Consider the following 15691-nt stretch of genomic DNA (forward strand, 5'->3'; position numbering starts at 1 on the left):
ACACCTAACTCCATCTGAAGCCCCTTTCAGAAAACACCACATTGGGACATGTAGCTAATTTCACCATCTGGTGTATAGCCGTGTGCGTAAGTCCCAGAAACATATCTGTAGCTAGAGCACTAAAGACTTTTGCACAGTACCGTATTTGTCAACATGAGGGGTGGGGGGAGAATGGCAGAAGCAAAGGATTTTGGGAATGACAAGGGTGGAACACTACTGTGGACCAGATGGTAAAGAAGGATTGTCAGAGGTGGGGTTGGCACAGACGCAGACTCACCCTGCCCTGAGACAGCAGGCAAGGTAATTTGATTCCAAACAATTTGTTTATTAATCATTACAGAATGTCCCTCTGGGTGCTTCTTACTCTTACCCCTCTCCCTTCCCCTTTTCTCAACCATGATTATTAGAGAGCTAATCAATCATTTAGGTCAATGTTGTGTACTTGGATTTCCAGGTGGCCTTTGACAAGGCTGCTTAACAAGAGCTCACAGTTTTACATGAAAGACGTCAGCACGGATGTAGCATTGGCTGATTGGCAGGAGGCAAGGAGTGGGAATAAAGGAAGCCTTTTCTGATTGGCTGCTGATAACTAGTGGTGTTTCACAGAGGTTGGTGTTGGGACTGCTTCTTTGATTTGGGTAACAAATTTGGCTAAATCAGAATCAGATTTATAATCAGAATGTGTCATGAAATTTGTTAACTTAGAAGTAGCAGTTCAATGCAATACATAATATAGTAAAAATAAATAAGTAAATCAATTACAGTATATGTATATTGAATAGATTAAAAACCATGCAAAAACAGAAATATATATTAAAGAAGTGAGGTAGTGTCCAAGGGTTCAATGTCTATTTAGGAATTGGATGGCAGAGGGGAAGCTGTTCCTGAATCACTGAATGTGTGCCTTCAGGTTTCTGTACCTCCTACCTGATGGTAACAGTGAGAAAAGGGCATGCCCTGGGTGCTGGAAGTCCTTAATAATGGACGCTGCCTTTCTGAGACATCACACCTTGAAGATGTCCTGAGTACTTTGTAGGCTAGTACCCAAGATGGAGCTGACTGAATTTACAACCCTCTGCAGCTTCTTTCTTTATAACTGCATTGATATGTGGGACTAGGTTAGATCCTCAGAGATCTTGACACCCAAGAACTTGAAGCAGCTCACTCTCTCCACTTCTGATCCCTCTATGAGGATTGGGATATGTTCCTTCGTCTTACCCTTCCTTAAGTTTACAATCAGCTCTTCTATCTTAGTGATGTTGAGTGCCAGGTTGTTGCTGCAACACCACTCCACTAGTTGGCATATCTCGTCACTATCTGAGATTCTACCAACAATGGATGTATCATCAGCAACTTTATAGACGGTATTTGAGCTATGCCTAGCCACACATTCATGGTTATAGACAGAATAGATCAGTGGGCTAAGCACACATTCCTGAGGTGCACCAGTGTTGATCGTCAGCGAGGAGGAAATGTCACCAATCTGCAGAGATTGCAGCCTTCTGGTTGGGAAGTCGAGGAAACAATTGCCAAGGGAAGTACAGAGATTCAGGTTTTGTAACTTTTCAATCAGGATTGTGGGAATGATGGTATTAAATGCTGACCTATTGTTCATGAACAACATCCTGACATAGTTCATCTGATAGTGAAGCATCGCTGCCATTCATGCTATTGGGTTTCGCTTTGTAGGAAGTAATGTCTTGCAAACCCTGCCACAGTTGCCGTACATCCGATGTTGCCTCCGACCTTGTTTGAAATTGTCTCTTCGCCCTTGAAATAGCTCTCTGCAAATCATACCTGGTTTTCTGGTACAGGCTTGGGTCACCAGACTTGAATGCCACAGATCTGGCCTTCAGCAGATGACGTACCTCCTGGTTCATCCACAGCTTTTGGTTTGTGAATGTACAGTAAGTCTTCGTAGGCAAGTTTGCAGACAATATGAAGATAGATGGAGGGGGAGGTAGTATTGAGGAAGCAGGAATGCTGCAGAAGGATCTCGACAGGTTAGGAGAAAGGGCAATGCAGTGTTGGGGAGCATGATCATGTGCTTTGCTAAAAGGAATAAAAAGGTAGGCTGCTTTCTAAACAGAGAAAATTCAAAAATCCGAGGTGAAAGGGACTAGGGAATCCTTGTGCAGGATTCCTTAAAGGTGAGCTTGTAGGTTGAGTCAATGGTGAGCAAGGCAAATGCAATGTTGGCATTCATCTTGGGAGGATTAGGATATAAAAACAAGGATGTAATGTTGAGGATTTATAAAGGACTGGTGAGGCTTTACTTGGGAGTATTGTGAGCAATTTTGTGCCCCTTATCTAAGACGTTAGACAAGATTCAAAGGAGCTTCACAAAAATGATTCCTTGAGTGAAAGGCTTATTACGTGAGGAACATCTGTTGACTCCTAGACTGTACTCCCAAGAATTTAGATGGTGGGGTGGGGGGGGGGGGGGGAGGAGGATTTCATTCAAACCTGTTGAATATTGAAAGGCCTTGATAGAGTGGATGTGGAGAGATGTTTCCTGTAAGTGGGGGAGTTCAGGACTAGAGGGCACAACCTCAGAGTAGAGGAACGTCCATTTAGAGCAGAGATGAGGAAGAATTTCTTGAGCCAGAGGATGGTGAATCTATAGAAATCATTGCCAGACAGCTGTGGAGGCCAGGTATTTACAAGGCATATACAAGGCAGAGGTTGATAAGATTTTTGACAAGCGGGGCATGAGAGTTTATGGGGAGAAGGCAGGACAGTGGGGTTGAGAGAGACATTGATTAGTCATGAAGAAATGGCAGAGCAAGCTCAGTGTTTGATGGTGTTATGATTCCCATCTTTCCCCTCTCCCTGCCCCCTTCCCATTCTGACCACAATAGAGACCCATATCAGAATCAGGTTTATCATCACTCACATCATGAAATTTGTTTTTTTTTGTGGCAGAGGACAGTGCATTACATAAAATTACAACAGTACTGTGCAAGGTGACCTTAATGTCCTGCTCTGGCTGCAGATCACCTTGTGCAGATCTGACCTTTAGGCTATAACTTTATGTAGAAGGCTGTACCTGTCATCCTTCTTTGCAAACCTTATGTTTCATAGTATCTGTAAATTTATTTTAGTTAACCACAGATGGTGGATCTTCTCTATGGATATTTTTCTTCTTGTTCAAATGCACCTATTCTGAAAAATTGCTTTAAATGCCTGTTACTTTATCTAAAGTTTAACAAGCTCTACTTTCAAGCCCTTCTTTAACTCTGAAGTCCAGTTTCGAACTCATTCATCTCTTTCTTTAAACTGCGACCTGGGACACCTTCACCATGAGGCTTTAAATTAATCTTAGCTTCACAGAATACACTGTGGAAAGAAACATCTTGGAAACACTTACACTTATTTAGATCTCCGTTATCAGCTAATTATACTATTTTATGAATATATTTAAGTATTACACTTATAGTGGTGAAGGGTAGAAGTTCAGAGGTTTACTTAGTTGATTTCTGAGATGAAAAAGTTTTTTTACAGTACAGTTTGGGCTTTTATTCATTGAAATTTTGATAAATTATAATTTTTCTAAAGAGAATCAAAACACTGATTGAAACATCCTGAAGTGCTTGACATGGTATACTCTGATTAGATACTACACTCTCCCCAATGGAAATGAATAGATCCGATGAATTTGAAAATCTAGAGTAGAGGATGAGACTGTCAGCCGTGATCTAATGATCTTATTCAATGGTGGACAGGCTGGAGAAAACCAAATGGCTTGAGAGATCTACTCTCAATAAATAGTAAAGTAGTACTTAGCACTACTTATATACAGTATATATTTTTATTGTAATTTATAGTTTATTATGTATTGCAATGTGCAGCTGCAGTAAAACAAAAAATTTCACAACATGTGCCAGTGATATTCAACCTGATTCTGATTCCTATAATGAAGCAAAATTATGATATGTTTATGCCCTGACTGACAAAAAATTGTTTATAGTGAATCATTGGCTTTGGTGGACTGAACAATATGCAGTAAATGACATGCATAGAAATGTTCAATAACCGAGACTAATCCTTGAAATGAAACCCAGGGTTTCACCTTCCAATTGTTGTGTGTGCATGACTGGAAAGCTGGTGAGTAGGATGTTTTCATTCTGCTAATTCTGCATCTGAATCTGAATAACAGCATGCCTGATTTTGCTCACATTCAGTTATGGCTTGCAGCTAGCTGCAAGTTCCATGGTCTGACATTCATCGTTAGACTGAGCACAAAATTCCTGACATTCCAGCACTTGGCTTTAAGCAACACCAACTAACTTTATGTGGTGTTATTCACTCTTAAAATTGGACCCTGTTCATGAAGTCATAAAAAAGCACCAAACATAGGTTTTGCCAGCATTCTCCGATTTAGAACTCGAAATCCACATTTTATGTATCATGGTTTGGCATTTTATTAAAAGAATTCTTTTGTTGTACATGCTTACATATTCCTGAAGTTGGTGGCACCAGCACAGGTTATCATGTTCCCATGGTCTCCAACATCAAAACACCACACCACATGTATGGCAGTAACAGCTGAACTGATTCTGGCATTTTCAACCTGATCACTCGCAATGATATCTTTTTAACTAGAACAAAGTAGGTGTTAAATCCCGCCCCACCCACCAATACTGACCAATTAACCTAACATCTGTTGTCAGGAAGTTACTAGAGCTTGTAATTAAGGATGGAAAACAGAACATCTTAACTTTGGTGTATCAGAGACAGTCATCATTGACTTGTAAAAGAAAGGTCACCTGAGACAAATCTAACCGATCTTTTACAAAAGTTAGTTAGTGGCCTGAGATATAGTCTTAATGCATTTTTATATAGATTTACAGGCAGCAATTGAAGAATTCCCAGATAAGAGATTATTAAAATTGATCCTCGAACAACTGAAAACAAATTAATGACCTGGTTAGCATATTAGGAAGAGGATCTATGCTGAGGTCCCCACGATTCAATATATAACATTAAAAAATTCAGATAATGGAAAGCCACATATTCAAGGTCTACCAGTGATGACAGTATTGTAACCAGGGTGGATAGAACTATTAAAGAATAAAAGAGCAAGATGATGACAAATAGATTTCAAAGTGGGTAAATATATAGTTATTCACTTAGGACCTAAGTAGCCAGGTATTCAAAGCTTCTGTCAGATTACAAGAGAACTAGTGCAACTCAGAACTCTTCTTTACAATGACCTATTACACTTGGAAGGAATATAGCATAACAGAAACTCCATATATTAAGCAGTTAAAAGTTGAGGAATAATTACAGAATGCCTGGAATTAAAAAGATTAAGGAGTGATTTAAAGTTCTTGAGATATTAAGAATTGCTAATGGCCCTGGATGAGGGCTCAAGGATCACAATCACTATACAACTGAACAGTCTTTAAATCACAGTCATACTTTTCAGGAGTTATACTTGGAAACATTACACATAAATGCAAAAAGAAATGTGGACTTTGTTTTCACAGAAATGTAGTAGTAAAAGCAATCGTTAATTTCAATTCTTAGATAACTAAAAATGTTGATAGAAGTGCGGGGTGGGGGGGGTTAAAACCGCTTATATGATGTAGGGTCACATAACATTAACCTCATTAAATGATGCAGTTCATAGGCCTTCATTATAACTATCAAAACCTTTATTGCATTTTAAAAATTGGGATCCAGATTCAAGTTGAAGATAGCATATTGGATTTTAAATTTCAACTTACAATGTACCACAACATTTTATCCAATGTAACTGCCACTGCTAATAATTCTGCTTTGTTAAACTTTTGTTTAGGTTATTACGTTGCTGAACAAGCAAACCCTTTAAATGTACCAATTTTTTTTTAACCTGTCCTCAAAAATTAGTAGAGTTGAAATTCAAAGTACCCAGAATTTTCTAAATAACCAAAACATTCCTATTGGAATTAGGCTTAGTTAGCACAATTTTCTAAATATTAATTAGTAATCTTTATATATTGCACAGTCTATAATTTTATTACTTAGGTTATCAGAATGAGAAGGATTTGAATGATATTTCCTATCAAAAGCCTGGCCTAAAGTTTTAGTGCACCTAAAACAGTGCATCAGACAGGGTTTGCAACAGGGGGCGATGACACTTTGACCATTGGCTCCCACACTGCAAACTTAAACCAGACACTGCACATTCTGTCACTGAGCTTTTGCTCTGGCTAGGAACATTTGAAATGAGTGGAGGCACTGATGGTGAGGCATTGAGGAGAAAGAAAAAGCGATGGAGCTTTATAAATGTGGGAAGGGAGAGGCATTGAAGCCCTTTGCAGGGGTAAGTGGGAGATGTGGGCAGAGAAGAATCGGGTAGTTTGGGGGCCTTGATCTGAAAGTTACAGAAAGGATACCGGGTGGAAAAGGCAGCTGCCAAAGATCAAACCAAGCTTCACATAGTCAGGCTTGGGAATTAAGCAAGTGGTGAAGGCAGGCTACTACATTTCATGTAATTGGTGGACTCAGTGGACAGCAGGATTGGCACATTTAGGAGTAATGCGGATATGGAACTGAATTTACTGGGGGGGGGGCTGCGGAAGGTGTGGAAAGTGTTGGTCACTATCTTGGGGTGGGTGTGAAAGAAAATAAGGGAATCAAAGAAGTCCAAGTCCAATACTGCATTTGGAAGACCAGGTTTTCCAAGGATTAGTCCAATGGTTCCTCCTGCAACAATGTGGTCTGAGTTCTCCCACAGTGCTCCAAAGCAAGTGGTAGTAAAAGAAATGTTATGCTGGGCATCAGGATACAAAGATGACACATTTAAGAAGTGCCAGGTTGAATTTCCAGAGTGATACAAATTGACCTGAATCTGGTCATTATTGTGTTTCATTCAGGAGAAGAAAATTAATCTTCCATTGCATCAAGTTGCCAGAAAACACTATTGTGCAACTGAATTTCTAGGCACCTGTACTTTGTTTCATTAGACAAACAAAGTAGAAAAGCACTAAAGGTATTCAAAAATGTTTTCATGGTATAAGAATATGTAACGTATAGGCAAATTACTTAAGAAAATAATCAAATGTCAAATATATTTCTTTCAGTAAACATATTTAGGATAATGCATCTAGAACTTGCCTCTTTTATATTATGAGTGTACTTTCAGTTTCTCGGGTATGATAAAATGGAAATTTGCATGAAGCACAATTTCCAACATAATTCAATTTCTTTCTGGAAAATTGTGCTGTGAAAACAAAGTGCCTCTGAATTTATTTATATTAAAAATAAACATTTTCCTGAAATTCTGAGATAAAAGATACATAAATCATAATCAGATTAAGCCCACTTAGAGGCAAAAAAAATGTTACTCTTTCCAAACATGCAAACGCAATAAACCTAAATATAATAAATAAAAAAAATATACAGATGTACTTCAGAACAGTAGCAATTAAACTAAGGAACCCTGAAATGATGCAGTATGGAACCTTACTTATCCATGCTTTGATAGAAAACTGAACACAATTTTTAAATAGAGTAGGTACCATGGCAAACAATAACAGCCATGTCATATAATAATTGCATTCATTAATGAATGAAAACATATTGTATAAAAGTCCAAACTTAAAATAACTGCCTTTTTAGAAAAAGACAACAGTATAAAACTTGTTAATTTTCTTCACTGAATTTGATGCCTGTAACATTTATTCTAGAAGGGGGCGTAGTCTGGTGGAAACATTACAGGAAGCGAACTCTCTGCAAATGATGCACAATGGCTCCATTTAAGTAACTTCATTATCTAAGTGAAAGAAAATACCAAATGTTACTGCATATTTGAATAACTGTTGCTAAATCATTAACATACACTTTGTAAGTCAGATGTTACAATTACTCAGGGATATTAATTGCGATGAATTTTCAGCAAGCACATGTCTCTATGGCTTTGTCTATTATTATTAATTATAACATTAAAAGTGTATTTACAGATTTATATCTTTTCCAGCTAGCTTGAGAGATATGTACAGCAATTACAAAAGGGTTTCACATTAATATGTAAAATAATTTTTCTCAGATTTTTCCATTGATTCTTTAAAGAATTTATTGTTAGGAATTTCTGGGACATGCACTGAGAAAGAGAAGCTTGAACATCTTGCAGTGACAGGAAAAATTGATGGAAGAAAATCTTTCAGTCAACAGCACAGGACACTCATGAGACACATCAAGGGATGGACAGGCAGAAGTTTTATAGAGCTTAATAGAACTTCTCAGATTAAAGACCATGATAGCCCACATCATACAGCACGTCACATAATGATGATGATTGTTAGGTTGATATCAATTGACTGGAAAAATTAAGTGGATTAGCTTATTCTGAATTTGATTGTCAAATCCAACATTGTATCCTCATTGCCATATTCACAGAGCTCAGCAACATATTAGATGGGAGCCAATTAGTGTCAGAGACTGACTTTTAGTAAGTAAACCCATGTCTGGGATATCCAGCTCTAATAATATTCCCACCATAAACTTGGTTTTGTTCCATGAGTTCAGATTATAAGCAGATTTGGCTGCCAGCCATCCTCCAACAGGTAACTAGTTGGTGGTAGCACAGTGGTACAGCTGGTAATGCTGCTACCTCACAGTTCCAGTGGTCCTGGTTTGTTCCTGACCTCACTGTGGTCAAACGGAACCCGTGCACTTCTTGTGACAGCAGGTTTTCTCCCAAATGCTTGGATTCCTCACACGTCCAAAGATATTTTTGTTGACTGGTTAATTGGTGTGATTTTTGTCAAAATTATTTTTTAGATTTTAATAAATCTATAGTGTTAATGTACTTTTAAAAAAGTTTACATATTTTAATAACATTTTTTAACTGTTTTAATTTACTTTTTTAATTCATCTCTGATTTTCAGGGAGAGGACCTTAGGATGCACTGCCTGAGATTTATTTATCTCATAGTCCGCTCCACTTGATGGGTTGTCTACAGATTTGGGCCTATGAAGTCATTTGGAACCACAGGGCTACAGAAAGTAAATACAACCACGCAAACGGCATTGCAGTGAGGGATGGGGAAGGTAACAAAGGGTGTAGGCACAATCTGGCTCATTTACACTCTTGTTTCTCCACAATGAAAGTAATGGCAAAACTCTGTAAATGGGATGTTTCTATGTACCTGTGTGGGGACTGGGAGGGCACAGTGGGGCAAGGAGGGGCAGTGGTGACGTTATACTTCTGTGCATTCTGGAATCGAGCAGAATGATCAACTGTGTCAGGACCTTGATGTCCACACAAAATTCTGAATTGGCTCATCATTATATCAGTAACATTTCCTTGAATAACCTTGATCCACAAGTTTGAGTAAATATTTAAGCTACTGGTAATTAAATGAATATTCATAGCTTATTAATGTAGTTTAATGTAATTCAGATCTACTGAGTTAAAAAAAACCTGATAGATCATTGGCCTCTTCTTTAATCTCAAGAAGTTTACATGAGCCATTAATGTATATTTAATGGAGGGATTTCAGCCTTCTTAAATAAGTAATTAAATGTGGAGTTATAAATGGACAAGTCACTACTCTACTTTTAACCACTTTGCTCTTTCAATTTTGTTTCTGCTGAAGAAACTTCAGTTTCCCATCGCAACACAATGTTTTAATTCCACAGAACAACAAGTTGTGAGAAAAAGTTGGAAACACTCAACAAGTCAGGCAGCGAGGAAGAGGAAATGCTGAGATTATAAGTTTGCTTCTGCTTTGTATAGATTTCAAACATCTTAAGTTTTTTTTTGATTTTCATTACATAAATTACATCTTACCTGAATACAATTTTTCCAGTTTTCCTTATTTGGTTTATCTTCCAGAAGTTTCATTGCAAATTTGAGAGCACGACCATACATTTTGTTCGCTAATGCATGCTTGTATGCAAAAGTTAAAACCTAATAAAGTGCATCATAAAGAGATGAGACAAATGAGATAAAGAATGATGTATCCTCAACAAATTACCACATATACCCTTATTTAGAACGGAAGAACTCTTAGGTTATCCCTGTATTATGGCCAGGTTGAGTTTATTAAAGCTGCCAGAACAGTAATTTTCTAAAAAAAATCCTTTTGCCCCATTAAATCCCTTATCATAACTGCAGCTCTGTTCTTACAAGATGCTTCTCCCCTCAACAGTATGGCACGTTGTTTGTTGTTCTCTTTCCTCTTTGTTCATTCCCTTGCCACAAGGGGGTGGGTCTCTCTCCTTCACCCATCACAAGAATGAAATGAGACAATGGCCAAAGTTGTGAAATCTGCTACAGAATCTACAGTTATGCATGATCAGATGACTGAGGGATTGAGCTCTTACCTGAATAAATATTCCAATTTTTTTAAGATTAATGAAGCAATTAGGATGAAATTTATGCACCATATAGTTTTTAAATGAAATAGTGAAGGTATGTGATAAGATCCAAAGAATGTCTTCTGGAAAAGAAAGTACTGCTAGGACAGTAGCAGTTAAGAAAGCGCGAGTGCACCAAGTTAGAAAGTTGTATCTGAGAGTTTAAGCAAACACGTGGTCTGTTCGAAAATATTTATGACTTGGCAGAGTGAGTGAAGAAGTTAACTAATCAATTGGGAAAGAAAAGTGAAACGTGTGATAAACAACAAAAATAGTATGATAGAAAAAGCCTGAAATGCAAATTTTTGCATTAACTGGATGAGAGAAAAAACATGATAAGTGTAATTCAATTGAAGCGCTTTGTACAGGGGTAAGAAGCAAACTGAAGTGGTACAAGAAAGCCCTACAAGGACCTCAAGTGAGTGATCCTGCCAGTGAAGCTTCTCCTTAGGAGACACCCCATACGTTGGGCAGTCGTCCAAGACAGCAGCACCCTCCAAACTCCGAGAAATTACAACATGGACAAATGAACTCTAGAGCCTTAAGTGAGGATGACTGTGATGAAACAATAGGATTGGCAGCTATGTCACGGTTTTTGCTCCAATAAAGACCAGGACATGAAGACACATAGGACTGAAGATGGAACCTATGAAAGGATGGTTTTCTGTTAACCACCTGAACCAGAGAAGATTGATACATGGTCAAAAAAAAAGTAAGTTTTAAGACTTGGGATGAGCTTTAGTGTATTAAGAACATATATTAAACTTCACCCATGAAGGCATCCACATATTGGCTACTATGTTGTCTCCTCAGCAAATTAGGCAGTTAAATCATAGAGATGACAACATGAGAGATAAACAACATATACAAGATGGTTGGAATGCTATTAAGATGTGGTTGGAAGACCAGGTCCCAATACAGACTGATTGGAGGAAGATGGCTGATTATAAGCAAAATATTTCTGAGGATGTTTCTGAATACGAGGAACACTACAGGGCAACATGTCTACGTTTTTCAGGAGTTCTGAGAACAAATGAAGCTAACATAGAGTACTCTACACATGGTCTCATGAAATTAACATTTATGGGTGCCTTGAAATTGGATGTTGCTAAAACAGTGAAGCTGACAAAAAAAAGAGAATTGGAGTGAAGTTGGTGTTCCATACAGTGAGCTAGTGCAAGCCACCTAATAAGTAGAATGAGATATCAAAACCTGAATAAGATCATTGTAGGTGGGTCAGTTACCTGTTGATCAACAGCCACTGACCATAGGACAACAGTCATTGCTTGTTAGTCAACAGCCACAGTTGCTACAGGCCAGACAATAGTCAATACCTATTAACATACAGGAAAAGTAGGACTGGACTTCAGCATGTGTATCGTAGCAATCTCACTCTGAGCCACTCCTCTATGGTAAGAAAGGACATTGGGCTAGAAGTTGTTGGCATAGGAAAGCAGCTGGACAACAAAAACAAGCTCAACAACAGGTACAATCCCCTACCTTGCAAAAGTCAGGAAATTCTAATTTGATGATTTTAACAAGCTGTGTTAGATACAACAGATGTATATCTGCCTTATACTTGTTTGGCATGTTAGCTTTTCATTAGCAACTACCTTGGCAAACTCAATGAATTTCTCTGATGCTTTGTGATCAGCAGATGCTTTATCACCACAAATCTTTTAAAAAATGCTGTGCCTTTTCTTGAAGTTCTGCAACCAGCCTGCTGAATACTCACAATTACATTCAATTTTTCATTTCGGCATGATAGTCCTCTGCTTGCTTCATGATCAGCATACCTTTAAGCAGCATATGTTCACCCCATCACTGACGAATCCATTCTTTCAATACATAAGCGAGATCTTAAATTTTCCCTTTATGTAGCATTTTTCTATTTTTCAGTAACTTCTGTTCATAACATATATGAGGTCACTTCTCAGAATTGTCTGTGATGTGTAGAGACCTGTGCATCACCTGGGTACTTTCCCAGTGCCTTGTGGAATTTTCAGTTTGTAATGTCATGTCAGCACTCAAACAAATCTGATTTCAGAGGTTTTTGGATAAGGGGTACTCAAGCTATATACACACATACATAGACACAGACATGCAATCCTGTACAAAAGTCTTAGGCACCTACAGAGTGCTTACAAAAAATATTTACTCCTCTTGGCAGTTGTCATGTTTTGTTTTTCAACAGTGAATCGCAGTGGATCTAATTTGGCTCTTTTTAAAAACACTGATCAACAGAAAAAGACTCTTTTGTGTCGAAGTGAAAGCAGACCTCTACAAAGGGAGCTAAATTAATTACAAATATAAAACACAAAATGATTGATTGCATAAACATTCACCCCTTCAACTCAGTTTTAGTAGATGTACCTTTGGCAGCAATTGAGTCTGTGTGATAGTCTACACAGTTTTTCCTCATTCTTCTTTACAAAATTGTTCCAGCTCTGTCAGATTGTACAGGGATCGTGAGTGAACAGCCTTTTTCCAAGTCCAACCACAAATTCTCAATTGGGTTGGCATCTGAACACTCTGACTTGGCCACTTGAGGTAATTAACTTTGCTGTTCTTAAGCCATTCCTGCGTAGCTTTGGCTTTATGCTTGGGGTCATTGTCTCACTGGAAAATGAAGCTTCTCCCAAGTCACAGTTCTCTTGCAGACTGCATCAGGTTTTCCTCCAGGATTGCCCTGTATTTTGCTGAATTCATTTTATCCTCTAGCTTCACGAGCCTTCCAGGGCCTGCTGCAGTGAAGCATCCCCACAGCATGATTCAGCTGCCACCTTGCTTCATGGTAGAGATGGTGTGCTTTTGATGATGTGCAGTGTTTGACTTATGCCAAACATAGTGTTTAGTCTGATGGACAAAAAGCTCAATTTTGGTTTCATCAGACCATAGAACGCTCTTCCAGCTGACTTCAGAGTCTCCCACATGCCTTCTTGCAAACTCTAGCTGAGATTTCACATGAGTGTTTTTTCAACAGAGGCTTTCTCTTTGTCTTTCTCCCATAAAGCTGTGACTGCTGAAGCACCTGGGCAACAGTTGTATGTACAGTCTTTCCCATCTCAGCCACTGAAGCTTGTAATGCCTCCAGAGTTGTCATAGGTACCTTCCAGATACAGGTGTAGTTTTACTACCATCAATTGAAACACCTTGACTACCCATGGTGATCTCCATTTAAGAAGTCCTGTGACTTCTAAAACCAACTGGCTGCACCAGTGATGATTTGGTGTGTCAAATTAATGGGGGTGAATACTTCCACAATTATTTTGTGTTTTATATTTGTAATTAATTTAGATCACTTTGTAGAGATCTGTTTTCACTTTGACACCAAACAGGTTTTTTTTCTGCTGATCAATGTCAAAAAAAGCCAAATTAAATCCACTGTGATTAATGTTGTAAAACAATGGAACATGAAAAATTCCGGGGGGGGGGGGGTTGCTCTGAATATAGCTAGGGAGACTAAAACCTGCACAGTACTTTAGTAATTTTATGTAATGCATAGTACTGGTGCTGCAAAAATATAACTTTCATGACAGTGAGGGATGGCAAACCTGCTGATATGGGTGCCTATTATGGACTGAAAGTGGGAAGGGGGCAGCGAGAGGGTAAAAGGGTAGGGAGTGGGAAGCACCAGAGAGACCAGATCTTGTAATGATCAATAAACCAATTGTTTGGAATCAAATGACCTTGCCTGGTATGTCAGGACTGGGTGGGTTTGCAACTGCACCATCCTCTCTCTCACACACACACACACACACACAAATGTGCTTAATTCTTATTGGATACAGAAGCTGAGCTAGATCTGTCGCTGAAAGGTGTAAAGTACCATGGACTAATATCTGTAATTGTGCACATGGCACAGGAAGCCAGAGAATTACACTGATCAAAAACAAACCCGTCCTCCCCTACTAGACATACAGTCCTGGGTAGGAAATGTCTTCCAACCTCTTCTTGGAACGGAAGCCTTGTTAACTTTAAACTCTACCCTTGAGCTTGTGGAGGGTAAATTCATGTGGAATCTCATGCAGTTGGTCAAATCTGAACTAACCAAGAATCCCAAATGATTGAAAGACTGTGGCCTGCTGGAAATGAATGCTGTTAATTTATGGTTAAGATGCCACCTTGTACTAAGCAGTATCGTCTGAGCAGAGCATCTATAAAAGGTATTTTACCTATTGTCAACCAGCTGGAGGACCAAGGGACTTTGTTAAAACTCAGTCTGTCAAAGTGTCAAGTTTGTCCTGTTAAAAAAGCAAATGGTACCTGGAGACTGATTGGATTACAGGGTTGCTAGTCAATGTATTGATAAGCTCACTCCTTAGTAGCCGATCCATCAGCAATTTTCAATGCCCTGAAGGTATCACACAAGTGGTTTACGGTTATTGATCTGGCCAACAGATTCTAGTCAGTATCGCTGGCACCTGATTGCCAACTGTTGTTGACTCTCGCAGTTGATGGTCAACATACCAGTGACAAAGTGACTACAAGGGCTCCACAACAGTCTCACTGTCTATCACATGGCTTTCAGACAACATCATCTGAGGAACTTACCAGCCATTGATTCGACTATCATACAATATGTGGATGATGTCCTGATTGCATCCGAAGCTGCAGACCAGCATGAACATGATGTGCTTTATTTGCTCGATTATCTATCCTCCAAAGGTCACAAAGCAAATCTAGACAAGGCACAATTGTAACAAGTAGTAGTAATTTACTTGGGACAGAAAATTTCCCAAGGTAAATATGAAATCACTGAGGGTCGTGCAAAAGCCATTAAGTCAGCAAAACCACCTACAACAGTCCAGCAGCTCCAATCCTTTCTGGGATAGTGTAACTATAACAAGGTCAATTCATAAGTTGAAATTGCTCAAACACTAAACGATCTGCTGAAGGACAGTAAGCACTCTGATGACCTAGTGGCTCTTAACGAAGAACGACTGCAAGTGTCTCAAACTTTAAAGGTGACATTGTGTATTGCACCTGCATAGGAATCCCCAATATGGGTAAATCATCTACCCTGTAAGTCAACAACAAACATAGCTACATGATGGCAGTCTTAACTCAAGAACATGGAGACCAAGAGTATCCTGTTGATTATTACTGCCAAATAGATAATGTAGCATTAGGAATGGGTTCATGTCTATGAGCAGTGGAGGCAACCTATATGACAGTCATGGATGTTTCTAGCATTGATCAATGTTCGAGGTAAACACTAAGCATACACTTCACTATGAATAGGGCCTCTCAAGTAACAGCCACCTGGTGGTTCAAATGGTCTACTGTTCTTGAGTCACCTAATACCATCATTCAGTGAGTGACTTTAGTCAATTCAGCTG

The 15691-nt window shown here is 38.7% G+C and overlaps 1 protein-coding gene across 3 annotated transcripts in view; it reads right to left on the bottom strand.

Moving 5' to 3' along the window:
• Positions 1-5532: 5532 nt before the first annotated feature.
• tpp2 (tripeptidyl peptidase 2) overlaps positions 5533-15691 on the bottom strand; it is a 112414-nt gene continuing 102255 nt past the window's right edge. For 2 of the 3 annotated variants that reach the window (XM_059964730.1, XM_059964729.1), the window contains 2 exons: positions 9781-9900; positions 5533-7762 (listed from right to left, as the gene is read on the bottom strand). In XM_059964730.1, coding sequence (XP_059820713.1) covers positions 7673-7762; positions 9781-9900 — 210 coding nt within the window. In that variant the 3' untranslated portion in view covers positions 5533-7672. Of the gene's footprint in view, positions 7763-9780; positions 9901-14903; positions 15032-15691 lie in introns of those variants that run through there. The other variant, XR_009511222.1, reaches the window with a different exon arrangement.

Source organism: Hypanus sabinus, chromosome 3 (assembly GCF_030144855.1).
Source record: "Hypanus sabinus isolate sHypSab1 chromosome 3, sHypSab1.hap1, whole genome shotgun sequence".
NCBI lineage: Eukaryota > Metazoa > Chordata > Chondrichthyes > Myliobatiformes > Dasyatidae > Hypanus > Hypanus sabinus.